Source organism: Parambassis ranga, chromosome 22 (assembly GCF_900634625.1).
Source record: "Parambassis ranga chromosome 22, fParRan2.1, whole genome shotgun sequence".
NCBI lineage: Eukaryota > Metazoa > Chordata > Actinopteri > Ambassidae > Parambassis > Parambassis ranga.
In genome coordinates this window covers 16640703-16667336 of record NC_041042.1, presented here as the reverse complement: position 1 = coordinate 16667336, position 26634 = coordinate 16640703, and the positions used below count along the sequence as shown (strand labels likewise).

At 41.1% G+C, this 26634-nt stretch overlaps 1 protein-coding gene across 2 annotated transcripts; it reads right to left on the bottom strand.

The window, feature by feature from the left end:
* Window positions 1-135: 135 nt before the first annotated feature.
* mocs1 (molybdenum cofactor synthesis 1) lies at window positions 136-8071 on the bottom strand. Of its 2 annotated transcripts, none has more exons than XM_028394616.1 (11): window positions 7810-8071; window positions 5905-6016; window positions 5363-5530; window positions 4273-4437; window positions 3448-3509; window positions 2987-3098; window positions 2712-2824; window positions 2526-2636; window positions 2323-2443; window positions 2189-2236; window positions 136-2052 (listed from the first exon to the last, which is right to left on the bottom strand). In XM_028394616.1, exons 1-11 carry the CDS (start codon window positions 7996-7998, stop codon window positions 998-1000), a joined length of 2256 nt encoding a protein of 751 aa, XP_028250417.1. In that variant the 5' UTR covers window positions 7999-8071; the 3' UTR covers window positions 136-997. The 2 variants fall into 2 exon arrangements, with proteins under 2 accessions (XP_028250417.1, XP_028250419.1); XM_028394618.1 differs by having other exon boundaries at window positions 1925-2052; window positions 2174-2236.
* Between the last annotated feature and the right edge of the window lie 18563 nt (window positions 8072-26634).

Below are 26634 nucleotides of genomic sequence, written 5' to 3'. Positions count from 1 at the left end.
TCTATAATTTCAATTGTAGGTTTATTTGAACAGTGAGAGAGAACAATAACAAAAATCAAAATCAAAATAATTCAAAAATATTTGAAGTATATCTGCTTGTGCAGAGCCATTAACTGATATTGTCTGATTAATCTGAGAAGAAATAAGGAAGAGGACATGTTGGTATTATGCAGGTGAGGTGAGAGACAATAGTAATAGCAGAGCAGCATCCAGTAATAGAACAATGGATTTAAGTTCATGTACTAGATCTCTCAAATATTCATTGGATTACTGGCTTAAAAGTAGCGCTTGGTACTGTAGTATGTTAATAAAAGGTAGACCTGAAACAAAAATAACACTGTCAATAAATCATATAGCTGAGAAAACCACTCTGTTACCACTCAATCACATTGTAGCACAGTTTAATATAGTTTAATTTGCATTTATTTCTCTCAAAAATCAGCAGTGCATAGATGGGACTACTTCATACATACTGTATGAGAATGCGTGAACCAAACAAATTATTACATAAATTATTTACAAAATAAATGCAGTATAACTGATGAACTGATGATGAAAAGTCTAAATATCCAGAGCTTCCAGTGGTTCAGAGAGGTAGTTATTAACATCTGTATCTGTTGGGCTGTTAGTAACAGAGGAACAACTTGATATTTTACAGCCTGAGATGAAAAAAACACCAGGACACTCAAACATAGTCATATGTTACATCCTTCAGTGGCAGCTGTCAGGTCAGGCTTCATTCATATTGTTATTATCATCAAAGTTCATGTAGGTCAATCAAGAAACATATTCAACAAACAGTAAACAGCATTCTCAGCCTGTTCCACACTCCAGACCTCCAGAGGCTGAAATGTAACACTGCTCCGCCCCCTAGTGGCAAAAACAAATAAACCTCATGTATGACATTGCTGAATAAACATGAACTCTGTTTAGAGGACAGGCAGAGAACACTAAGAGGTTAGTAGAAATGTTGTGCAGTCTTCATGTTGTTTCATGCTCAGTGTTCCTGGGTTGAATAACGATGGAAGTCCTTCTTCCCGCCTGTTTTACTGACCAGTTTTACATCTGTGATGATGATGTCATGGCTCACTGCCTTGCACATGTCATAAATGGCGAGTGCTGCCACAGACGCAGCTGTCAGAGCCTCCATCTCCACTCCTGTCTTTCCTGTAGTGCGACATGTTGCTGTGACAACAGCAGTGTTCTGCAGCTCGTCCAGGCGAAAGGTGATGGAAGTGTGGTCTAAGGGCAGCGGGTGGCAGAGCGGGATGAGGACTGAGGTCTGCTTTGAGGCCATGATGCCGGCCACTTGCGCCACTGCCAAGGCGTCGCCTTTGGCCAGCTGGTTGTCACGGAGTAAACGGAAAGCGGTGGCACCCAAGACGACAGTGGCACAGGCAGTGGCTGTTCGACTTGTGGGAACTTTCCCTCCAACATCCACCATGGTGGCTCGGCCCTGCGCATCTGTGTGCGTCAGCTGGGCTTTGGACTCTTCATCAGTGTTGGGGGTGTTTGTGGCTGACTTACTCTGATCAGACTGGCTGACAATGGAAACTTCTCTAAAACTTTGACTTTGGCAGAACCTAACACTATGGTGGTTAAGACTTATTTTGGGCTTCATTAGCTGTGTAAAAACAGGTAATCCTGGGATCTTCTGAAAGTGGCTCTTCAGAGCATTAGGACTTCTGGTTTGTGCGTACCTGAGACAGTCTTCATTTGTGCGTTCAGTCTTTGTGTAGTTAATGACACTTTTAGAAAAGTCTGAGGAGGGAAGGGGTGCCACACTGTGGAGGTCATCCATCACACTGGGTTTATTGTTGATATGTGTTTTAACACGAGTCCCCCCAGTTGATAAGGTTCTAGAGCAGAAATCTTGGGCTGCCTGTGTTGAAGCATTGCAGTGTGGAAGGCACAAAAAACCTCTCTCCCCTCCCTTCTCTGTATTCAGGACTCTCTTGCTGCCTGAAAGGCACATGTGACTAGCAGCTATTGGAGATAGGAAAGCCCTCTGGCTGTCTTTAAGCTCTGGCAGAGGCCTTAGGGATGATGTGTCTGTTGAAATGAATTAAACAGATTAAAATGTATAATCAGTTTTTGTGACTGTAAATAAAGATGCCATGAAAAAAGCATGGCTGAACAGAGACAGAACAGAGTGGGAGATATTTGTACGTACAGCCAGGTCACCCACCAATGAGGATCATAGGCCTGTTCTTCATCTGAGAGATACTGAACATGCCTTCAGAGAAAAAAGAACGGATCACTCTAAGTAACACAATCATTTCTACCTGTACATCATAAATATTGTAAATGATGTGCTCTTACCTGCATGCTGTTTCTTCTTCCTGCCCACAGCAGCTCCAATAATTTGCAGTAGCTCTTCATCAGATGCCCCAGAGCGCAAAACATCTCTGAGGGAGACCTCCGAGTTACCAAACAGACACACCTGAGAGCAAAAAGGAGGTGTGTAAAAATACTATAAGACCAAATCTGACCTCATGAAGGTTCTCACCGACTAATGGCGTTACCTTGAGGTTGCCATCGGCAGTGATGCGTAAACGGTTACAGGAGCCACAGAAGTGCTCAGACATGGAGGTGATGAAGCCCACCTGACCTTCGAAGCCTGGCACTTTAAATATCTGTGGGATCATGATGATAAATAATTAATTTTTGCCATCGTTTCAAATCCAAAACTTGAAAAATGTATTACAGACCTTGGCAGTTTCAGTGTGTCCAGACTGAAGCATCTCCAGGTTTGGCCACTGCTGCCGGATGCGATCCAGCATCTCCTGGTAACTCACCATCTTTTTAAAGTTCCACTTGTTGCCTGCAGAGAGGATAGGACTCTGTGTCGATGTTCAGCATTTCAAAGGAATACGTCTTTTTTATTTGAGTATGCAGAACACTAGCTGTTTAAGACTCGCAGCAGCAGTTTAATTCCTACAAATGTCTAAACTACGTAAAAACATTGAATGAAGTAAGCACTCACCGTCAAATGGCATGTACTCGATGAAGCGCACCTCCACAGGCTTCTTCTCGGTCAGTGCCACAAAATCTAACAGCTCATCCTCGTTGAGACCTCGCATGACTACACAGTTGATCTGCAGAGGGCGGCGCACAACAATAGACTGCTGATTACTAAGCTGTACAATCATCCACAAACCTGTTATGTAACTGTAAGGATGTCAAAGGCCAGGCAGAGACTAGACAATTTAGCGCCCCACAAGAGTCTGCACTAGTACTGAAAGAAGTCATGTGACAGGTGCATCTGTTGAAAAAGTTGTCCCTACGAACAACAAAGGATTTATCATTGTCCATTTCCAACTTCTAAATGAGCTGTCAAGCTGAAAACTATGCTGAAATTTTGAAATCCCCCAGAATCCTGATGTAGCACAAAACATAAATGGTAAAACATTTGATGCAAAATTACTTAGAAAAGATGAACAATACCTTGACAGGATTGTAGCCCAACTCAATGGCCTTATCAATGCCCTCCATGACTTTGTGGAACCCTATGAAATAATGATAAAATGTTTAAACATAGAAGTAATCCTTTAGCATCAGCGAGAGCTTTTCAACATCAAACTGTCAAGGTATATACATATATATATATGTATATATGTATATATATGTATATATGTATATATATACTATATGTTTCTATTTATCTGCACAAAATCTACAAAACCCGGCAGCCTAGAAGGCACAGGACAATATTTGATGCCACGTGCTTTACTTCAAATCCTAAATAAACAGTGTGAAGAGACAAGGTTCCTTTCAGGCTGTGTGTAATATCACCAACACAGGTTAGGTGCTGTGGACTGGCTTATGTAACACGTTCTACCCCTTCTTCATTTCCTAATCTCAGTCAACCCATCTGTGTCTGCCTTCTACATGCCAACCACCCAGAGCTCTGCCCTGCTGTCACCTAGAGTACAGCTTACAGCCACCTTCTGTAGCCTAGTGGGACAGACACATAACAATATGATATATGACATCATATTGATATCATAACTGATTTAGACTGTCAGCAGCTTGTAGAAACAGTGCAACCACTGCTTTTAAGAGATTTTACAAAGTCTCAAAGACACTGTGGGCAAATCAGCTCAGATTGAGACTTCACAGGACAACAGATGCAATGGCTCCCACTCATGCAGATTTGAATGACTACTTAGTGTGCAAATGTATGCTACATATATACTGTATATCAATATTTATTTATTTTTTTTTAAATTACACAATGATCTTAAATGTATGTCTATATCTTTTCCATACCTTTCCGTCTGACGATGAACTCAAATTTGGCAGGTACCAGTGAATCCAGGCTGACATTAATCAGGTCTAGGCCGGCATCCTTCAGCTTAGGCAAAAGCCTGGCCAGGTTCATGCCATTGGTTGTTACTGCAATAGTCTTCAGGCCCTCCAACTTCCTCAGTTCAGCTAAAAAAGAAAGTGCAAACATGGGAACAGGGAAAGGTAAGAGGAGAGAGAATGAGTCAATATGGGGATGTGTGTATAGTACTCTCCAGAGGCCACCTGCATACACTGCATAAATAGTTTTGTTAGGTGAGGCTAAACTGCACCTTAACCCCTTTCTCCACTGAGGTTTGTACAGAATATAAAAACATAAATACCTTATAAAAGGCTAAGCTAAGGTGCACCAAAGCTGTGACATCCCTCGCTGAGGAGCACTTACAGCTGTCAACCTCCACTGACCATTAGTAAATCCCTAATTTGAAATTTGCTACTATTGTAGTCAGGTCAGCAACACTTCATTAACCTAATTAACTGGTGTATTAAAATGCTTTAACACTCCATTGTCATGTGTCATAAGAAAACAATACATTAGATCAAGCATTAGGCCTATTATTCACACCAGTTAACTTTTATTAAGGTCATGTGAGATCTCAGCTGTGGCCCGTCACATGACACCATGTTCTTGATTTTACCACCTAATGGTCGCATGAGGACATAGTTGTAATGGTTCATTAACAATTGAACTGTAAAATTAAAAGGATGTGACAGAGCGTCGTTAAAACCTGCACACAGCTGTGGTGTAACAATTTACTCTCTCTTCTATATCTTAACCTGAAAGCATGCATGAAAAATCGCTGCTCCTCCCTCTCTCTCTTCACTTTAGTCCTAGTCACCAGCACATGAATCATTCATACCCTTGGAAACCAACCACTGATTCATTTCTCTGAAAAGAGTGTCACTACATCTACTTAGTCATCAAGTAAAACTGTACACACAGTTAAAAAGTGTTGAAACAACTTAAAACACAGCTGTTTTCTGGGTTGCTGTTATTTACACCCTTATTCTATATAAAGAATAATGAATGAAGAACAAAGCACGAGTTCCTTACTGATGACATCCAGCACATCAGGTCTGATGAGCGGCTCCCCTCCTGTGAGCCGGATTTTGTTCACTCCCTCTTGCACAAAGAGGCGAGCCAGGCTCAGCACCTCAGAAGTGGACAGCAGCTGGCCCCGTGGTGTAAGCTTCACCCCCTCCTCCGGCATGCAGTACTGACCTGAAAATGGGAAGGATGTAATTCATCATTCACACGTATACCTTGAGCCTACAAGAGCTCTACTACTGTGTAACTAATCTTCTGGCTGCCATTGAGTGACTTAACTGAAGCCACAATGTGATGGGATCTAGACATAATATCATGGACATGTTATCAGGTGTTGTCATCTCTGCTTTTCAAGGCTATACCGCCACTGCACACAAGCATGTTTATGTGACCTGCACTGAGCATGAGCACAGACTTAAACCAAGCTGGAATCCTCGTTTCCTCATTTTGATCCAAATCAGATAACAGAGCTGTAAAAATGACACTTGTCAGCAAGTATCCAACTTCCTCTCTACTAACACAGCTTTATTAATATTGCATCTACTCACAGCGGAAGTTGCATTTTTCAGTCAGGGAGATGCGCAGGTAGCTGTGCCTGCGGCCAAAACTGTCTGTCAAGAATGCTGAAAAGGGTAGTATGTTGTTGTCTGGCAGCCTCTCCTGGGGATGAACAGGGAGAGGTAATGATAATCATCAGACCATCTAGATATGGATGCAATTTCTTGTGTTGTAATGTTTGACGTTCTTTAGTTCTTAGTCACATGGAGCACAGAGAATGGCACAAGGCTTTGTAAATGCCTCATGACCTTTGACTGTCACACCAACAGCCTGCTGTTATGTCAAAAATTATCAGCACAAATGCAAGCATGTGACTTGGCAGTAGGTTGGTCACAGTCAAGTCACTGATAGGACACTGCCGCCGTACTTTAGTAAAATATTGTCCTTTTCAGTCACACTGTCACAAATGGTTACAGTCCCTGTAGGTTAGTACATAAAATCCATGTGTGTTTTAGAGATTGTACTTTGTTCTGCCAATCTCTGTGCTGTATACAGGCCGACATACCTAAGGATGTACACTAGAGGGCTGCAGTGACTGCTAAGGTGGAGGACAGGTGAGTTTCCTTAGTGCTCCTGAGTGAGTCATAGACAGGCTACTGTGTGCTCGTACAGCTGTCTGACGTTAGCAACCTATAAACAACAGAGGCTGTCGCCTAGTGCACCACCTGTTGGAGGGGGCGCTGCTGCAGGTAGAGTCCGCGAGATTTGCACCAGCAGGATTGATTTTGCCTCATGCAGGAGCGGGTGGTCAAGGAAATAATACTGGGTTCCGCAATTAAACTCGTGGAGAGCGTGGAGAGATGTGAGGAGTCAAAATGAGGTTTTTAAGATGGTCAATACAAAGTTCAAGCTACTGACAGGTTACAAGGCAGAGAGAGGGAGTTTACTTGTTGCAAAAGCTGTGACAGAGTTCTGGTCTATGCTGGTGATCCTGGTACATCAGGTCAGGAGAGGGAGGAGAGGCCATATGAAATCTTTATTATTTTCTTAATAAAAACTATGTAATGTATTGTCTTCTTTATGTTTAATCTCATAACTCTCATAACTCAACTCTTATAGATATTAGCCCTCATGGATTAATGAAGCAGCCTATCTGTCTATCTAGATCTAATAACTCAGGCCTTTTGTTGAACTGATCATAAATAAAATAAAATAATTATCCATCCATCATCTGAACCCGCTTTGTCCTGCAGTGCAGGGTCACAGGGGTCTGGAAAATTAAATAACTATATAACATAAAATCATATAGATAAATAACCTCATTTTTTAACTCAGGGTAAAAAAATGCAACTGAACCATACCCAGTAATCAGCATTTTTCCCTGTTGGTCACAAATAAGTAACATATTAAATATTGTCCTGTAAGTCGGGCTACTCACAACAACATACCTCCTAACTTTCTGAGCCCAATAATTAACAAACAGTACAGCAAACACTTAAGTTACTTATGATATGAGGAAAGAAAGGAGGAGGAGGAGGAGCTGGTAGTTAGTGTAGTTTTACTACAGTTTTCCTGGGACTGCACCCCTGCAAGTGAGAAGCAAAGGGGAGAAGGGGACATTGACAGGACAGGACAGGACAGGACACTCCATGCTAACTTGACAACTTGAAAGCCCTGAATAAATGCTGGACTGTATGAGACGTCCTATTTACTGCACAGCACCCCTGTTGTTGTGAACTTGTAGGTGGGACATTTAGTGGCGACACAGTTAGCTAGTTTTAGCCTCAACTGGGCCCCTAAAGTGCCTGGGGCTTGCAACTGGAAGACCTTGTCTGCTTTACTGTAAATAAATATTAGCAAATGTCTCCTGCTATCAGCCTGTTGTTACACCGAGGCAGGGGAAGGCCTCAGCTAAATGTTTCAGTCCATGAGCTGTGTATTGGAGGCAGTGTTACCTGTCTTCTGCTGGTTTTCAGAGATGTAGCGAAGTTTGGAGCCGAGTCTCTGAGTTCAAGTTCATTTTCTTTATGCGTAGCACTAGAGTACATCCGCTCGACCTTCCCGTTCCCAAACAGTTTTCTGGCGTTTGTCAAAATGCCGTGTCTTGCCATCAAAGAGCAGCGCAGGCTGACATGTGCAGCCATTATGTTATTTTTTGACAGCTCCGGTCCGGCGTGTTGCTTACAGAGCTCCTACCGTGAGCTGCTCTGCAGTCCAACATGTCTGGGTGTGGACTGGAGGATTTTAGGGGCGGGGATACGTCAGCCAATCACAACAACGGACACAGACTCGTGGTGCATACTGGGTAATGTAGTCAGTAGGATAACAGTTATAACACTTTCTAATAGTAGAAAAAAGTACATTTTCATGAATATAGAAGTCATATAAAGTTTAGTTTGGAGCACTCATGTGGTTATACTTTTACATTTTGTGTTTTCCATAAAGTTCTAAGTAGTTTTAAGTAAAATTAATTATCTGATATTAGGTCAGCCATGTCTCTGGGGTAGCTAGGGGTTCCTGCCAAATGTTGTTTCAGTCTTGCACAGTATTGGGTGTCCTCTCTTTTGCACACATGCATTTGTGTATTTGCTGAGAAAAGGGACACCAGAGTCAGCAGAATGTTATGTTATATAAAATGTGGCCCAATTCCACTCTCTAAAGAACAGTCCGCTGGAGGAGAAAGAAATACAAACACAGGCAAGATTAAGTGTTTATTTTACATTTAACCTACATCAAGTTCCAATAGAGCGTCTCTTATTAGGCCGCTGAGTATCTGGCATTTCCATCCTGGAAAAGTGAAAAGAGCATAGCCCATAGTTTCACCCTTTTGTCATTTGTGTGCTGTAACCTGCTGTTTCCATCAGGCATAACATTTTAGGTCCCACACTTTAGAGCCCAGAAACAAAAGCAGCCTTTACCGTCTACACAATTCCATTAAGAAATCACTCAGTGAAGATTTATTATTTAAACATAAAAGTACAAAAGATTCACAATAGTTAGTGCTCAACTCAGATCTCTTGGAGGGGGGAAGGATTTTTAAAAGCATTTTTGTTTAGGTCAGCATTGTTGCTTTTTTGTTTTGCAATATAAAGCCTGCTTTAACCACTAGATGGTGGTATAATCATGCATTATTTAAGAGTTCATAAGAAAATAAAATTAAAAAAAAGAAACATTCTAACTGATTTGTTACATAAGGCTAATAACAAAGGACATTCATTAGTTTTGAAATTTAAAAAATTATTTATTTTCAGAAATTATAAATAAAAAACATATTTTTTGGCAGAGCTCTAATTCTAAATGGATTAATGCACCAGCTGTCCCAGCCAAAACATTAAATTTAGGCTAATAATTACCAACAAAATATGTCAGTGCAAGTTGCCCTGTGATGGACTGGTGACCTGTCCAGGGTGTGCCCTGCAATGCAGTATTAGTAGTATGGAACATGTAATATCTATATAAACATGCTTCCCTTCTCACCCTTACGGATGGTGTGTGTGTCTTCCTCAATCTCGGGTCCTCTACCAGAGGCCTGGGAGTTTGAGGGTTGTTTGCAGTATCTTAGTGTTCCTAGCACTGCGCTCTGATGCTCTGATGAGCTCTGATGTTGTTCCTGAGATCTGTTGGAGCCACTCTCCCAATTTGGGGGTCACAGCACTGAGGGTTTCAATTCCCACGGGGACCACTGTTACCTTCACCCCTTCCACATCTTTTCTAGCTCTTCTTTAAGCCCTTGGTACTCCAGGCCATAATCGGCACAGATCTTCCTATACACTATGCCAGCCACTTGGTGATGCTGTTCCATGTATGCCCTGCCTGCTAGCATCTTACAAACTGCTGTTATGTGCTGGATTGCAAGTGTTGGGCTGTAAGCACAAGCCCCACTTGTGGACGTCGGGCCCTCATACCACCCTCATGGAGTCTGTTTCTGAGCAGAACCATGCATATTAGTGTCCTGCTGCAGGTCATGTTGGAGGGCTCTGGCAGTGCTCCTCCTGTTCCTCCCTGCACAGAGGAGGTAGAGGTCCTGCTGCTGGGTTGTTGCCCTCCTACGGCCCCCTCCATGTCTCCTGGTGTACTGGCCTGTCTCCTGGTGTCTCCTCCATGCTCTGGACACTGTGCTGACAGACACAGCAAACCTTCTTGCCACAGCTGTCATTGATGTGCCATCCTGGATGAGCTGCACTACCTGAGCAGCTTGTGTGGGTTGTAGACACCGCCTCATGCTACCTCTAGGGGTGAGAGCACTGACAAAATGCAAAAGTGATCAAACATCAGCCAGAAAGGATGAGAGCAGAGAGATGGTCTGTGGTCAGCACCTGCAGAACCTCTCCTTTATAGGGCTGTCTTGATAACTGCCTCTCATTTCCACCTGTTGTCTGTTCCATTTAACAACAGCAGCTGAACTGATTCACAATCAGTGTTGATCCTAACTGGACAGGCTGTGACTGACCTGGAGTCACATTGTGTTCTTTAAGTGTTCCCTTGATTTTGTTGAGCAGTGTATGTATTGAAATATTCAGACCCCCTTACATTTTTCACTCTTTGTTATATTGCAGCTATTTGCTAAAATCATTTAAGTAAAATTTTTCCTGATTAATTTACACACAGTGCCCCACATTGACAGAAAAACACAGAATTGTTGACATTTTTGCAGATTTTTATATTTGTATATACATAGTCCAAAGTATTCAGACCGTTTGCTGTGACACTCGTGTATTTAACTCAGAGTATATTTGACTCTGAGTCCAGCTGTCTTTGATGATACTGATTGGACTTGATTAGCCACACACCTGTCTATATTAGACCTGACAGCTCACATGGTGCACCATGTGATATTTCAGTTTTTCTTTTTTAATAAATCTGCAAAAATGTCAACAGTTCTGTTTTTTCTGTCAATATGGGGCGCTGTGTGTACATTAATGAGGAAAAAGTGATATACACACACACACACATATAGTCAAAAATAGTATAGGACCAACTGTTGGATCTGCAGACGGCTTCTGTTTCCCTGATGAGGGATATTGTATTCTAATCAACACACCTCACTTGGACTAAAAAGCAGTTTGTATGCATGCAGGGTATACTTTGCAGCTCCCTGCTGAGATCAGCCCTACTAGTAAGTAACTCTGTCAACAATACTTTATTCACAGAACTGAATCCTGTTAAGTATGAAAATATTGTGCTCACTGTACATGCAATCCACTCTCAGAGTTCTGTGTGAGACAGACTTTGTTATTGTGTTCACTGTCATTTCCTTTCTCTGAACAGCGAGGTGAACTATATTCTAACTGGCTCAGTGCACATTGTGGTGAACCCATAGGTCACCTGAAATGATTTTCTTAATACCTTGGTTCAGAGAACACATCAGAGGAGTCCAGCAGTGGGAGGTTCAAGGCCCTCACAGGTTACAGGACTCAGTCCAGTAATGAGTGCAATGAAAATGTTATTGTCATGATCCTCAGTTCAGCTGCTCTGGTTTTCACTTAAATCCTTAGTTTTCCTACTTATTTTGGTGTATTTTTTTCCTGGTATATTTTGCCCTGTTTTGGTTATTTCCTGTTTTATTTTGAAAGTCTTGTCTCCCCTGTGGATTTTACTCTGTGTTTTCCGCCTTTGTGATTGTTTGTCCCGCCCTAATGTGTTTCACCTGTGTCTTTAAGCCCTGTGCTCCCCTTTGTCTCTGTCAATCCTAAAGCCTCCAATACACTGTGCGATTTTGGGGAAGTCTGTGTTTAACACCACTCTCGTGAAACCCAGTACACTGTGCGATTAAAGACGCCGCACGACAAAGCTGAAATTTGGCCCAACCCAAAAAAATCGTACGACTAAAAATTTGGGTCAAAATCGGACCAAAAACACACAGTGTATGTCCGGCTTTACTGTGTTGTTCCCTAGTTGCAAACTCTTGCTCCATTTCCCACAACAAAAATCAGTTATTGCCTAAAAAACTGCACCTCTATTTAGCGTGACCCAAGTATGTGTGTGTGTCAGTTCAAACTGATCACCTATATCTTATCTTACCCTACATGGTGCTCAGATAAACAACTCCACAGATTAGCTGTTGCAGTGTGACACCACATGGTGTCTGCCATATGCAAATTCATGTTCCCTGTTTTTTTTTTTTTCAATAGTAAACGACGCCCACACAGAACACTGCCGGACCAGGAGTGGGATGTGAGCCTATCATTTGAAGCATCTCTTTCAAGACTGGGTGCTGGCTTTAAATACCTCTGTTTAATTGCTGTGTCATGACATGATAATTACCACCATCATCCCAGCCATTCAAACATGCAGTCTACCTTTCACTTATTTGTCTGTTGGCATGGTGCTACAGAGAATTGCAGTTTGACAGTGAAATGATGAACAGGTGGCTTTTAAGGAATAGTTTCAACTTTCAAATGGGGAGTATTGCACCACTTCATTCCAGTTTGGTTAACACTTCCATCATTAGTGCTAATGTACTCCTCACACCTAGCCAGACCACAGCGACTCAGTCCATGTGTGAGACGTTTAATGGCTTTGACAAGGTTCAAATCTGTTCAGACTCAGATATAACACTGCTGTGCACCTGTAAAAGGGCTGTTTTACAGCTTGAGTAGAGTGCGATTCTACCTGAAACTTCAAATTAATAATCTCAAATAAATACCCTGATGCAGTTGTCATGGGGCTTTGTAGCAAACCTCTGCCACATTATAAATGCAGTGTGTAAAACCTGCATTTTAAATGTGATTGCCAAGGCAATGACATTCTGCACAAGCTTTTACCAGTATTAGCTGCCTTTCACATGGATGACTACTTCATCAGCTAAATGCTGAGGCACAAAGACATAAAAGCATTTGGATGGAACTTTAAAAAAAGCCTGCTTTTGAAAAAAGAAGAAAGAAGGTGAAATTTAGTGAGATTCACGTGGATTGAAGAAGTCTGCGTGTTTCACAGGCTGGCTGTGTTCATGGAGCTGGATGCATTTCAGGTGCTAAAAGGAGAAAAGCAAAAGAAACCTGCATGAGCCATCATAAACAGAGATGGCTTTGGAAACGCAGTGTTGGAACAAAGAATCTTACAAATACAGTGTGTAGTCAATAACCTGTATGACCAATACATGTACTCATTTCTGAAAGCATCATTTACACATACATCACTTGTGATTTTTAGTGAAGAAATCTTAGTTGTGGAAGAAGTATTTAAAGTGAATTTTTGCCATTTTTGTGTTGATTCCAGCTAATGTTGCTATGGTTAGTTAAAGCTGTTGAAGACAGTGTAATAGTGCATGTCTCAGGATCCTCTTGTTTATAACATTCAGTTATAGATTGGTGTCTCACACCTGTTGTACAGCGCCCTCTATGTACAAAATGTAGTTACACTTTTTCTAGCCTCCAGATGAGCCCATGGCCCAATCTCAGGCTTGTTGCACCTCATTATTTGTCAAAATACTTCTCAAGTTTATGGCCTTGATACAACTGTTACTCCTCCAGGTGGAGTTAGAGCCTCCCTGAACCTCAAATCAAAGCATGATTAGTTTGCGGCTCACCCTCAGGTCACACTTAAAGTGGATAACCTATATAGAAGCTTCACCTGAACCATCGTATATACAGTATTTTGTTTCACTGCTAAACATTAATAGAACGTCCTTGTTTTATAGTAAGATTGTGTGTCTGTGGGCTCATTAAAACCGTGTGGGCTTGCAGGCTGGCTGTGTGTGTGATCAGAGGATTAGAATGTTAAACATCAGTTCAAACTGTCCTTATGTCTGTGGTCTCTCACATTTTTTAAATTGATTTATCTAGAGTGTACCCAGCCGAACTACTCCTCAGCTGCTAAATGTTCCTCTGTGTTAGCCAACTGTGTGTGTGTGCCTGAGTTGGTCGTGTACAGTGGGATTTAAGAGCACTTTTGCCAGTGACGACTTCCTGCTATGGCTAAAAAAAACAGCACTAAAACATCACAGACTAGTTTTCTAGTTATTGATTTATAATAAAACATTGCATGTCTCACTGATGAAGGCAGATTTTGCCTGTGAGAGTAGAGGAAAGCCTCATCTTTCAGCAGGAAAGACAAACAAACTGAAATGAAATCTGAAACTTAATGAATTTTCTACAGATAAGAGTTCTTCTGGCAGAGCTACACCCTATACATCCCATCTGATATTTCTGCAAATAGGGTCCTCAGTAGTACAGCATGCCAGTTAAATTAATTTCTACCCTGAAGCGAGAACTCATTGCGATGTTGGCATCAGTGAGCCGTGCTCAGTAAGCAGGTGGCGCAGGTCTATGAGGCTATTTAGTCATTAGTCATCAGCATTTGTCACGCCATTTGGGAGCCTCCATGTTTTTTGTTGCTTATATGACGAAGGAAATTGTTCCCCCACAGACTGAAACCTGGCAGCCTCTGAGCCTCAACGCATGCATCAGAATGAGGTATTTAATGGTGGGAATAGAAAATAATAATGAATGACGATGAGGATATGCATGCTTCCTCTGCAGACAGGAGCAAGTTGGTTTTTAGCCTTTTTAAAAAAGAAGACAGAGCTCTTTCACTCAGCCAGGTTGAAGCACATTCATGCAGTTTGGAGCAAGGCTGCAATTATGTGCTTTTAGACTCTTAAAGTGAGCTCATGTTATTCTTTGTTAGTACTAAAAAAGATCTAGCTTTATCGGTTTTTACATGGTTATCACACACAGCCAAGACTTTGGTGGAAGTCTGATTATTCATGTATTTTTCACTGTCATCTGCCATGAAGACCAGTTTCCTCACAGGACGGAGACATGGCAGCTGACATGTCATAACGGATGATGATGAGAGGCAATCTGATGTTTATGAATTCCATCAGTCTAGCTGACTAAATAGCAGCATGGTACTGACAACTCAACACCCAATACATGCCCACGAAGTATGCTGAATTATTGAGTGTGTGTTTTGAAGAGGGGCAGGGCCAGTGGACGTTCACAGGGTATAAAGTTTGGCCTGATTTTTAATAGACATATAGTGACATCTTAAGAGAGAGGGAGGACAGAATAACCATTCTAGGATTATCATTCTTCTATGAATCACTCCCCCTGTCATCGACAAGGTCAGTGGGACATCCACTGGAGACACATCAGCAGTAGCTTCTGAAATATGGCTGATATATGATGCTGCAACTACAGCTGTGTGTGTTAATACATGATATGAGGAGATGCATTACAGCAGATTGGCTAAAGGTGACTTTCATGATTACGCCTCAGCTGTGTTATTGCTTGGCTGCTTTCCGTGCTACTACATACTGGATCACATGTTCTACATGTTGCTCCTCCTCCTTTCCACATATCTATAAGCAAAGCCTAAACAATGCATTGAAGTTACATAAAAATGTGCGGAACTGTAGAGATCTCATTCAACTGCTGTATACATAACTGGAACTCTCAACCTGCCATTGGAGGCTGGACACACTCCTACCTGTGGATCTCTCTGTGTGGTATTTGGGTGGCTGGTTTCCAGATTGTCCCTCGCCAGATCGTCTTGTGTATTACTCCAAGGGTTCCAGCGATTACTGACTTACCTCCTGTGTATGAATGATTCCTGCCCTTGTTTTTTTTTGGTCCTCGCCCACTTATTGAGTCCTCGCCTGATCTGCTCTGACAGTAATAACAGTATATAAAAGCTTATAGTTTGGGTGTATAGCATGAAAAAAAGGTTCAAGTGCTAAAACCTGCAATTCCCCTCTTTGCCCCTAGGTGGTGTCTTTAATGACACACACCTCTACTGCCTTGAAACTAAAAATGTTTAGGATATGTTTTGGATATGTTCCTCCTATATTTTAGGGAAACAAGGCTTCCTAACTTCCTCCATCCAAATAAGCAATGTGGTGGAGCAGGCTGACAGCATCCAAGCAGCCACATTCTTATTGTGCAAACAGTTACACCATAATGGAATTTAAATGGGTATGTTATATACATAATGATGGAAAAAGAATCTCTTTGGCTGTTCTTATATAGCACTGTTCTCTGCTTGCTCATCGGTATTCAAAGCACTTGTACCACAAGTAGCTGAGGGTTAAGTGAGTTTGAATCACCAGCGTCATGGTTTGTGGATAACTGTTCTACCACCCAAGCCACAGCCACCCATGGAGAAGTATTCATCAATCATGGTAATCCCATATATATATATATATATATATATATATATATATATATATATATATATATGATCTCTCATTTACCTATAATATACCTATAAGTGAGGGCCAAAGCTTCATTTGTTTAGTAATGATAACTTTTAGTTGCATCTTAGATGCCATTATCATAGCTGCCATCAGCTATAGAAAAATAATTAAAAAAATTCCAACTTTGATGCCTTTGCTGGCAGTTTGAGCTCCCAAATGCAGTTTTATGTGCAGTGACCGCTGCTAGTCATTGGCCTTGACCTTGATATTGTCTATCATTGAGCAAATTGGATTAATGGCTTCATAGTGAGCTGGAGGATGGAGTCAACAGGGGATAAGCATTAACAATAATCAATATCCTCCAGAGCCGGGCGTCTTTGATATCCTGAATTCTTTTGGGGACGAGTAATTGTTCTTTGACTTGATGTTCTCAGCTGTGGGGTGCGGGGACTTCAGCTCATGCAGCAGTTAATCCTCAAGCTGTTTATCAATTCTCTGCCAGAGTGGGTGTTAGCCACAGGAGACGGCTCAGAAAATACCGGCAGGTAAAGATGGTCAGAAATGAAAGGAGGACAGCTGCAAAATAACATCAAATGATTAGAGCTCTCTTCCTACCGATGGACATCGATTACAACCATTGATTGTATAATCACAGTAAGCCAGGCTATGGAGAGGCTGATGCAATCATGCAAAGTAAGGATTGTGTTCATAAAAATTTCAGTTTGTTTTTATCGGTGCACTTTGACTTTTAAAGTGCTGTAATGATGGTTTTTTGGGGTTTTTTTTGTTTTTTTTTTTTGGGGGGGGGGCTGATACTAAACATCTTATTTAAAATATATATATTTCTATGGTTTCTTTTGGACACCTGACACTACAGACTGATGTTACATAATTTATGTGGGCAGACGATGGAAGTGGAGATTCAGCGATTCCATATGTGATGTATTAAATATCAAAGTTTGGGTTGAGAGGCACAGCGGGAAAAGGCTGACTTGGCAGTGGCTTGTCGAGCTATTGATTACTGTTGAACTTGGTCAGAATTCCTTCAGATGTCAGTGTGTCTGTTCAAACACCCCGCCATGTTCTGATTTTTGAGTTAGAGCCAGCTTACTGACGTGTGTTACTCAGCAGTCTGGACTCTCTTCCACCCTTTTGGCTTCTTTAAAGGAGCTATTATTAACTCCTGTAGAGGTGAAGCACTTACTAGTCCTCAGAGATTAATGAAAAGGTAGTCAGCATGTGAATAATTTAGCTTTGTCCTCTTCATTCATTGCTGAACTCAATTTGGACACACTTAACCCCCGCAGTCTCCTCTGCTGAAACACGGCAATGATTGCAGTGGTGAGGGTTTCATTACATGACTGTGCCGGAGCTCTGTATTTGTTGCGGAAAGAATAAATAAATTATGAATTAAAAAACGGAAACATAGGATAATGTGAAAGAAATGAGAAAGCGAGAAATTTAAAATTCCAAGCATCAGCAGTTCAGCGGTGCTATTAGCTGTAGAGGAAACCATCATTTAGACATGCGCTCGCCGGATTTCAGTTTCAAACCATCACTTAAGAGAATTTATTGAACTGCTTAGAATGCCATTATGGAAATATTTGTAAGTAGTTTTCGAATATTCTTCAGGACCAAATATGTTCATTTTACAGAGGAAAAATGTTGCAGTGCGGCAAATGTTCTGAAGTAAAGACACCCGATGTTGCAGGATTGAAAACAGTGTGTGAGAAAGCAGGCATGCAGCAAGAAGCAAAAAGGGCCCTTGCCAACAGTCTGCTCTACAGTGTCTGCTCTCTGGGTGAATATATATATATTCAACCATGTAGAACAGCTGCAGAGACACAAAACTACCACAAGCAGACATAAATCTACTACAAAGAGACAAAATAACCACAAATAAACAACCACAAATACACAAAACAACAACAAAAACTGCAAAGAGACACAAAACTACCACAAATAGACACGACAACAATCACAAAAGCTAGCTGCTTACCTGTTTCAGCTAGCTTTCTTACCTTGCTTGTTCCTATTTAGTGTTTCCTTGAAGGTAGAATTTGAAAATGCAAGTTCGACGTTTCGTTTTAGTTTTGAGTTTTAACACACTCATTCATTACACACACAGACACACAATGACTGACCTAGGTGTAGAGCTGGATTTGATCTTAGGTCCTTCAAGTTGAAGGACAGCATCATTTTCTTCTGGAAGCTGAAGCTGCACAGTTAATCTTTACAACTGTCTTGTTGTGCGTTCACATTTCCCGGGGTGTGCGTCTGTGTGATATTTTGAGGCACAAACATTTCATATACAGCCCCAAAAAAACTATAAATGTAAGCATAAGAACATGTGTTGGTTGTGTCCTCTTCCTGTGCGATGGTGGAATGAGGACATGTTAATGCATGATGTCAATACATTGCTAGAATATCACCATCTGCCTCCAAGTAAAGGAGAAGATCCTTTCCAATCTCTTCAGTTCTTTGTCCTCAGGTGTTCTGAGCGCTGGAATTGCAGCTATATGCACACATGTCCAAAAGTACACCATGGACTAAAATATTCCCATCGTTCCCTTGAGCAAACATTTTGCATGCTCACTGCAGCCTTGCAGCCGTGACATTTTAAAGAGCAATCTGCAAGTATGAAAGCATGAATGTGTATGAGAAGCTAGCTCAACCATGTGATTACGTTTCCTCCATGTCCTGGGCGGTATTTAGAAAAGCCCTAAAACAGTTGAGCTATGGGTGCATTATCCTCAGCCGGGTTTTCCAGAGAATCACAAAGTTGTGTGTTTGTCATGGTTGAGGAAGTACTAATAATTTAACACAGTGATGACAGTGCTCCAGAATCTCAGCTGCTGTGTAAAAGGGGATTATCAGTCAAGGAAATGGCTCTAAGTGGGAAACAAAACGTTACATTACAGCTGAAGGGAGCAGCGTTTACTATTAGAATATTAGAATTTGTTTTGCTTATGTAATTATTTGGTTGCTGTGTTATGTCATAATGTGAGGCAAAATCTGTAAAATGTTATTTCGTTAAAGCCGAATTATTAGTCTGCTGTTGCAGTGTTAGTGTTATAAGAAGATGTTTTTATTTACGAGAGGTCGAAGGTTTTTTTGTTGTTGTTTTTTTAAAACTTGGTAAGAGGTGCTTCAGTTCTCACCTTGTGTTCATTAACACCTAACTAGTAAGCAAAGCACTCCCCCATAAAGGACCCCAAGACAAGGACTGGCTTAAGAACATATTGATGTTTTAATATTAATATCACAACATACAAGAATATGGAACTAATCAAATGACTCAATGCACTCTCACACATTACGAACACAATTTGTATATTCAACAGTGCTCATGGCACCTTGTGTGGGCAGGTGTCAGGATTTTCATCAGACACTTGGTCCCTCCCAGTGGAACTCAAAGTGTTTGTATCCACCTGTCACTCAAAGCTGTCACTTCTAAATATCAGAAAAAGTTATATTAAAAAAATACATATTTAAGGAATCTCATTATAACGTGATAAGACGCTTTCTCGTTATAACGAGATACATTTTATTGCTGTAATAAAAAATTAACTGTTTATAAGTAGCCTAACCTAACTGGTTTGCTGCTCACATCGGAAAATGACTCATTTACAAGATTTATTTAAAAGGTTCTATTTCATGCTTGGATTAAGACATGGGGAGATTCTCTCCTTACGGCGCACAGTGGACGATACTGTGATCGCAAACCGGTTAGGTTAGGCTACCTATAAACAGTTCATTTTTCATTACAGCTATAAAATGTATCACGTTATAACGAGAAAGCGTCTTATCACATTATAACAAGATAAGTTTTGACGTTAGAACGAGACACGGTTTGACGTTATGACAAGATAATATGTCGTTATAACGAGATAATATGTTGTTATAACGTGATAGCATTTGACGTTATAACGAGATAGTGATTAATTTTTTTTCTACTGTGGCAGTTCAGCGCTTCCGTACATTTTTGTACAGTTTTTTTAAATAAAAATTGAACTTATCAACAGTTTTGTGTTGTTTCAGAGTGTTTTCAGGCTGTAAACGTTTCTGCTGTAAAGTTGTACATTTTAACATGGAGGTCTATGGAGATCGACTCATTTTTGGAGTCATAAAATGTGTAAAAAGAGTAGAAAGATAAGGGGAAAAAAAGGGGGAAGAAATTGCAGTTCCCCTCTTGGATTATATTTTGTCAGACAGCATGAAAATCCTAGAACCCCAGAATATGTGTTTATAAAAGATTGTGTAGAGGTGACTGTGGCACTGGATAACACACCGAGGATACTGGTGCACTAATGAACTGTGTCACCAAAAGAACATGGACACCATGTCTAACCATATCCTGCTGGTCTGTTTTTAGTTTCAAAAGTGTGTAATCCTAATGCTGCAGTCGACTAGATCTGCACCTGATGATTGTGTGCATCAATCAATCAATCAATCAGTCAATGTATTCTGACATTGTATGTACAATCTAGTGGGAAAAGTCAGGAGAATGTTCCTGTTTCCAGACTAACTGTCCCAAACTTCCATTCATGACTAATTCTTGCAGCTTTGGAGCATATAATGAGAATTTAGATGGAAACTTGTGTGTTTTGTCTGCTTCCTGTTTCAACACACAAAAAGCCCACACATGCAATCATCCATATGGACGATCCTGATCACCACAGTGTATCTGTAGCTCTTACTTACTCATTTCTAATATTTTTAATCTTTTTTATTACTTTGTCAAATGTTCGATTTCTATATTTCACTGTGTATTTTGTCATACACCCACAAACAAGGCACAAAACACTAAGATGTCAATCCGCCAGTCAGTCAAGTACTCTTAAAAGCTGCGATGGCATAAATTAGAGCCTGACACAGAGGTCAGTATGTGTTCAGAGCCGACGGGACAACCTGTACACCCCCTGCCAGCAGCGCCCTTTCGCTGAGAGAACATGCATTATTGACCAAGACGTGCTTTTCAAAACTAAAAAAAGAGAGCCACAAAGAGACTCCAGCGTCGGCACTTGAAAACACGTATGAAAGAGACCCTAAAAACTAGACAGAGTGACCAGCTGTGAGCAAGTGGGGGGCGACAAAGACTACAAAGCAGTCATTGAGCAGGAAAGGCTGAGTGCTCGCACTGTATCAGACCAGCAGACTGAAAGGTCACCATCCCACTGCTTTTACAGATTCATTTTAAAGATCAATAATTTAGCTGTCAGACCACCGTTTGATCAAAAGTAATGAAGTGTTTCTCTTTCAGTTAAACTGCAGCATTTCTTGATAACAGTGGGTTGCATTTCACACTGATAGAGCGCCCTGCCTATCCTCTCGACTAAGGCTGGGAAAGCTGAGAGGGGTGACACCGAGCAAGATGGAGACATGAGATTCAGTTTCCGTCAGTGAGCTCCGCAGGAATCCACATGCAGAGAAAGTGAGACATTACTGTGAACTTTCTGCTTCTCAGACTGGAAATGAAATTCACATACTTGAACTGTTGGTGTTTTCCCGAAAGACACTGCCAGAAATACATCAAGGCCTTGAGTCACTCCACAAGTAATCCATCGCCAGTGAGTCTCCCTTCTGTTGCCTCACATCTAACAATGCAGAAGTCTTCCCCAGTAGCACCAGTGTCACGGCTGTTTTTGGCATCAGAGACATCACTCCTTACTTTGACAAAAATCATCTTATGTTAAATAATACTTACAGCGTCATCAAACAACATTGTCTTCAAAAATAAACTGGGCTGCCTCACATGAAATGCTTGATTCTGATTGCTGCATTCTGCAATACGCAGAACAGACTGTTGCTATGGATGCAGGTCTGATCACTGTGGAGGACCACGTCCAATCTGCTAAAAAAAGTAAATATTACCTTTCATATGGATGCAGTGACAGTGGAGGTGTTAGCTGGGCTGTCCTTACTTCCTCACTGATCGCATATTAAAAACATACAACTTTCTGAATATGATCTGTCAAACAATACCTATGTGCTAAACAATCTTCTGAAGTGATGACAGTCTGAGTCAGTGCTGAATGTTAGGATGTGTGGATGATGAGACATACAGAGGTGTCAGTGAGACATTCGTTTGTGTTTGCCATATATATATGTATATACATATATAGTGTGTGTGAACAGAAATACACAAACCTTTCATATTAAACTAAACAAAGTGTTCTAAACAGACGGGTTGTTCCATCTCCAATGCTTTCAGGTCATTTTAATGTGTGATCCCATGATGCTTGTTGTCAAGCAACCATACAAGACTGTGTCATTCTTTTTCCAATGAAAGCTCAGACACACACACACACACATGAAAACAAACAGTTCCAGAAGGTGTGTGCGGTTGAGTGTAGCATCTATAAATATATGGAAAATGAGTTGTTATTATTTTGCAACTCTTTTTACTTAATCTGTTTGTCTGTGCTCTTGACCTGAAGCTAAATAGAAGATGATTACACTTGTGGTTGTGTGTGTGTGTGGACTGTGCTTGGCTGTGAAATGTGTGTGTGTGTGTGCTGCAGCTGTGCCTTGATGCACCTGTATTGCTCTTTGTTGTGTTATGTGGATACCCCCTGCAATTTTTTGCCCCATAGGCCTACAGCATGACCATGTACTTCTTTCTCAGTCAAACCCATAAAGAGCATATGAAGGAAGGTTCGGAAAAAACAGCGCAGGTGTAGCAACAGGTGACTATAGAAAAACCTCTCTGTGATGTCACCCCTGGGTTTTCTGAAGTGTGGTTGGTTGCTTCTGGTTTACAGAGCAGACATTTCCTGTTTCTATGTCACATGTACTTTTTCAATGCTTAAGTTTGTATTTTTGTTTATATTCTTGTAAATATGTTGACAAAATCTTAAATAAAAGCATTCAAAGATAACCTAGGTAGAGATACATTTAAACATCCTCTCCTGATTGCCTGATTTTTGTATGACTCTGTCCTCACTCCCATATCCAAAAAAGGTGGAGCATGGGTGGAGCTAAGGTGGGCAGGTGACGTCTTAGCCATGATATCAGAAAGTTGTTTATACCTGGCACCTAGTAGTAAATTATATTAATGCTTATATCTATTTGTATTTTTTAGGCTGTATTTAACATATCGAGGTTAGTGCTTCTTTAGTGTTTGATAGAAATCTCAAGATGTAGTTACTAACCTTTGCCACAAGAGGGAGTATCTTCCTCTAGCCCTGTCACGTGGCAGTGAGCTTCTCAGACGTGGAGCTCCTCAGAGGCATCCTGACAACACAGTGTCCCGTTTGCTTTATATTATCAGGTAAGAAGACATACGTGAAAATGTACACATGAAAGTAGAGATAGATAATCACAAGAACTGTGAGAAAGTACGGATGTTTCAGTGTAAACTTGTTAGCCGTGTAGCAGGTGAGGTAACTTATGGATACAACAAATTTGCATTGTTGAAAACAGCTGTTAAACGGAGCTGTAGGGTTAGGGTTAGGGTTAGAAACAGGATGTGCTGCCCTGTTAGTTAGGTGTGCAACATTTTCTTCCACCATCCAAAATTGAGAGTTGTGATTGGCAGATGGCTTCCAGGCAGACATCTATGGCAGTCCTGTGGTGGCAATGGGAGAAATCCACCACCCATTTAGCAGATTATGCGGTCATTCATTAACCATGTAAGACATGCTCTTAAGCAGCAATCAGAACAGTGAATTTAAATGCAAGCACAAAACAGGTGTGGTTCCTTAGGTGGTAATTTATCCGCTCTGATATATGACCGTGTGGATGGAATCTTATTACATAGGCACTTGATCAGATTTCAAGTAATACAACTCCTTCCCTATTTTCAACTCAGCAGCACCTTTAAATATCTGTAATGATTCATTCTTCTGATGTGCATTAGATAGGGGAAAACTACATTGTGTAGATCTATTTAATATATTTGAATGAACTGCAAAGAATTCAATGTGGGAGTCCAGTCTGAAAGCAAAAGGCTTCTTTGAGGCAGAATAATGAGAGAGAGACTGTTATTTAAAGACTGGAGCCATGACAACAGAAGACCACTGCTGGTGAGGGAAATTAGTTGTGCTTTTTTGAGAGGGAACGGAAAGCCGGCGAGGATGCGATGGTGTAATAGTATGGCTGACATCCTGCGAAGGATGTAAGGACGGGTTTTTGCGTTGGGTACAATGAATTTGATGCTCAGGCGAAAGGCTAAGAACCCGTGTTTGTCTGGTAACACAAAATGCAGGAACAAATCGATTTCATTATAGAAGTCAGACAGAAGTATGGCATATTTACACAATCATGAGAAGGTCTGAGGTCTAAGAGGGGTGTTGTTTTGTGTGCATGTGATAAAATGGTAAGATGTAGATGCAACACAAACAAGCCACAACCACTGTAGATTGATCCACACAGACTTTGGATGGATGAGAAGCTTGTGTTGAGCTGAGAGGATTAGTATGGTGGCCGTGACTTTCTGGAGACCACTTGTCTCTTTGAAAGCTGGCATAATGATTGGCTAGATGTGGTGCCTCGCTGGCCAATCAGATTAATCATCACCGAAAAAACAACCTTGAAAATAACACACTAAGCTGTTATTATTGTACAGTACTGCAAACAAATAAGTGTTGATTTTATGTGTTGGCTGATTTTATGCAAGCAATTAGTTTGTTGCAATTTGTGGCAGCGGGTGTTTATAGTTTTTTGGCAGCAGACAGTGCATTGGTCTGTGTATGGGGAACACTGGCCTAAGAATGTGAGTGACTGAACTGAAGGCCCGATACCTGGTACCCATCCCTAAAACAGAGAGTACATGTTTCTATAATATATTTTTTATTGTGTTGTACAAGTTTTTATATTTCCTTAAGATAATATTTTCATGTGTTATTTATTTAAATAATATGGTTGCTTAATATAATCATCACATTACATGTCCAAAGAATTTAGTAGTCCATAGGGCCCCAATGGTCCCTTCTTGCATAGGGCCCCTATAGTGTCTATCAACGGCTCTGTTTATAACTCACTAGTTTTAATTATATTAGAAGTTGAAATTATGCAAAATTATGGATGTGGCCATTTTGAGTCTGTATGGACTTTTGATGTACATGGCGCCCAGGGCCTCCCACAGAGACTCAAAACAGCGCTTCAACAATTGTGTGTGTTACTGTTTAAAAAAAAATGTTGCCATTGTGCAGTGACTCCTGGTTTATGTGGGGCAGGAAAGAGTCCACCTGGAACGTTACCAGGAGAAGGAGGATTGTGTATAAAGGAGCCTTGATAAATGGCACAGACTTATTGTACCACCATGACGGTCTGTCTACAAATGTGTCCTTGGAAGGCCCCTGAATTGGGACACAGTACAGTTCCAACTTCCCAGCTATGTAGGCAGCAAGCTAACGTAGATATATAGGATATCATGGTACCTACCTGTTTTATTTATATATTTCTTTACTTACAGTTTTATAAATGAATCCTTTATAATATGCACTTTGTGGGGAATCCCTTTTCTCAAAAACAAAAATACATGGATGCACATGACTTGGTGTTGCCATGTGAGACATGTTTTACAGCTTACTATATATTCCCAAACAACCCCCTCCACACCTACACCAGCTACTACTTCACTATTACCAGTGGGAGCCAATTAAAAATCTCCAGTATTTAACCATTCTTCAATTGAAAAACCATTTAATGTGAAACCCCGGATGCACACATGCACCCTGAGACTAAAGATCGTGGGAGACCTCTTGCGTAAAGCATGAAAGCACAGTGGGAGAAGCCAGGTATTGACATGAAGGTTATTGTGTCTTTGATGTGTTTGTTTACAGGTTGCCGTTGGACAGACAGACAGACAGGAAGAGCCACAGCATGTTCGTAGTTTGTTTCAGTTTCTCTCAAGGTCAATACAGACTCAGCAACTTGTAAGCATCCGTGCCATACAGTCGTCTGAGTGAGTCATCTGTAATGGCTGCTGATGCATAACATATGAAGTGCTATATTTGGCTGAAGTCCATGTCAGCTAAATTAACTCAGTTTCCCCTTTGCCCTCACACGCATATTTCAAACTCGAATGTCAAATAACAGTTATTGCTTCCATTTCTACCTGCAACGCACATGCTTCGCCTCACTTGCACATCTTCAAATTGTGGCAGCGCTAACGCCTTACATATTTCTGCGTCTGATCACTCTCACAGGCGGAGAGGCTGACAGATCGTCATCTTGACATGGGAGACGAGGAGGTGGAGGCAGGACAAAGGAGCAGAGAAGGAGACGGAGAGGCAGCAGTGGGTGGGATGGTGTGTTTTTCAGCGTTGTGAGCATGTGTGGGTGTATGTAGCCGTACTTTGAAGTGTTTTTTCCCTCTGGGGACAGCAGTTTCTCACAGACCACAGCTTTGGATCATGTCATACGTCACAGAAACACACACAGCGGTGTGGAGATGAAGGTACATATAGCTGGGTACCCACCCCCCAACACACACACACACACACGAATATGTCATTCACAGCTTTCATTTTGATTACAGACAACACTGACTTGGTACAGTCACCAAATCTCAGTGCTACAAAACACTGTTGGAGGAAAGAAACACAACAACACAGTGGCTCTGTGAAGCAAGCAAAAAATATAGTGTGTATGTCCTAACACATGGGGTAGGGAATGACAAAAGCACCAGGATGTT

Excerpts from the sequence above, each read along its gene's own strand:
- mocs1 (XM_028394616.1), bottom strand. The coding sequence starts at position 7,998 with ATGGCTGCACATGTCAGCCTGCGCTGCTCTTTGATGGCAAGACACGGC. Across the intron at positions 4,438-5,362 it reads TGATGTGCTGGATGTCATCA|CTGAACTGAGGAAGTTGGAG; the intron begins GTAAGGAACTCG and ends TTTCTTTTTTAG. Across the intron at positions 3,099-3,447 it reads TGGGCTACAATCCTGTCAAG|ATCAACTGTGTAGTCATGCG; the intron begins GTATTGTTCATC and ends CGCCCTCTGCAG.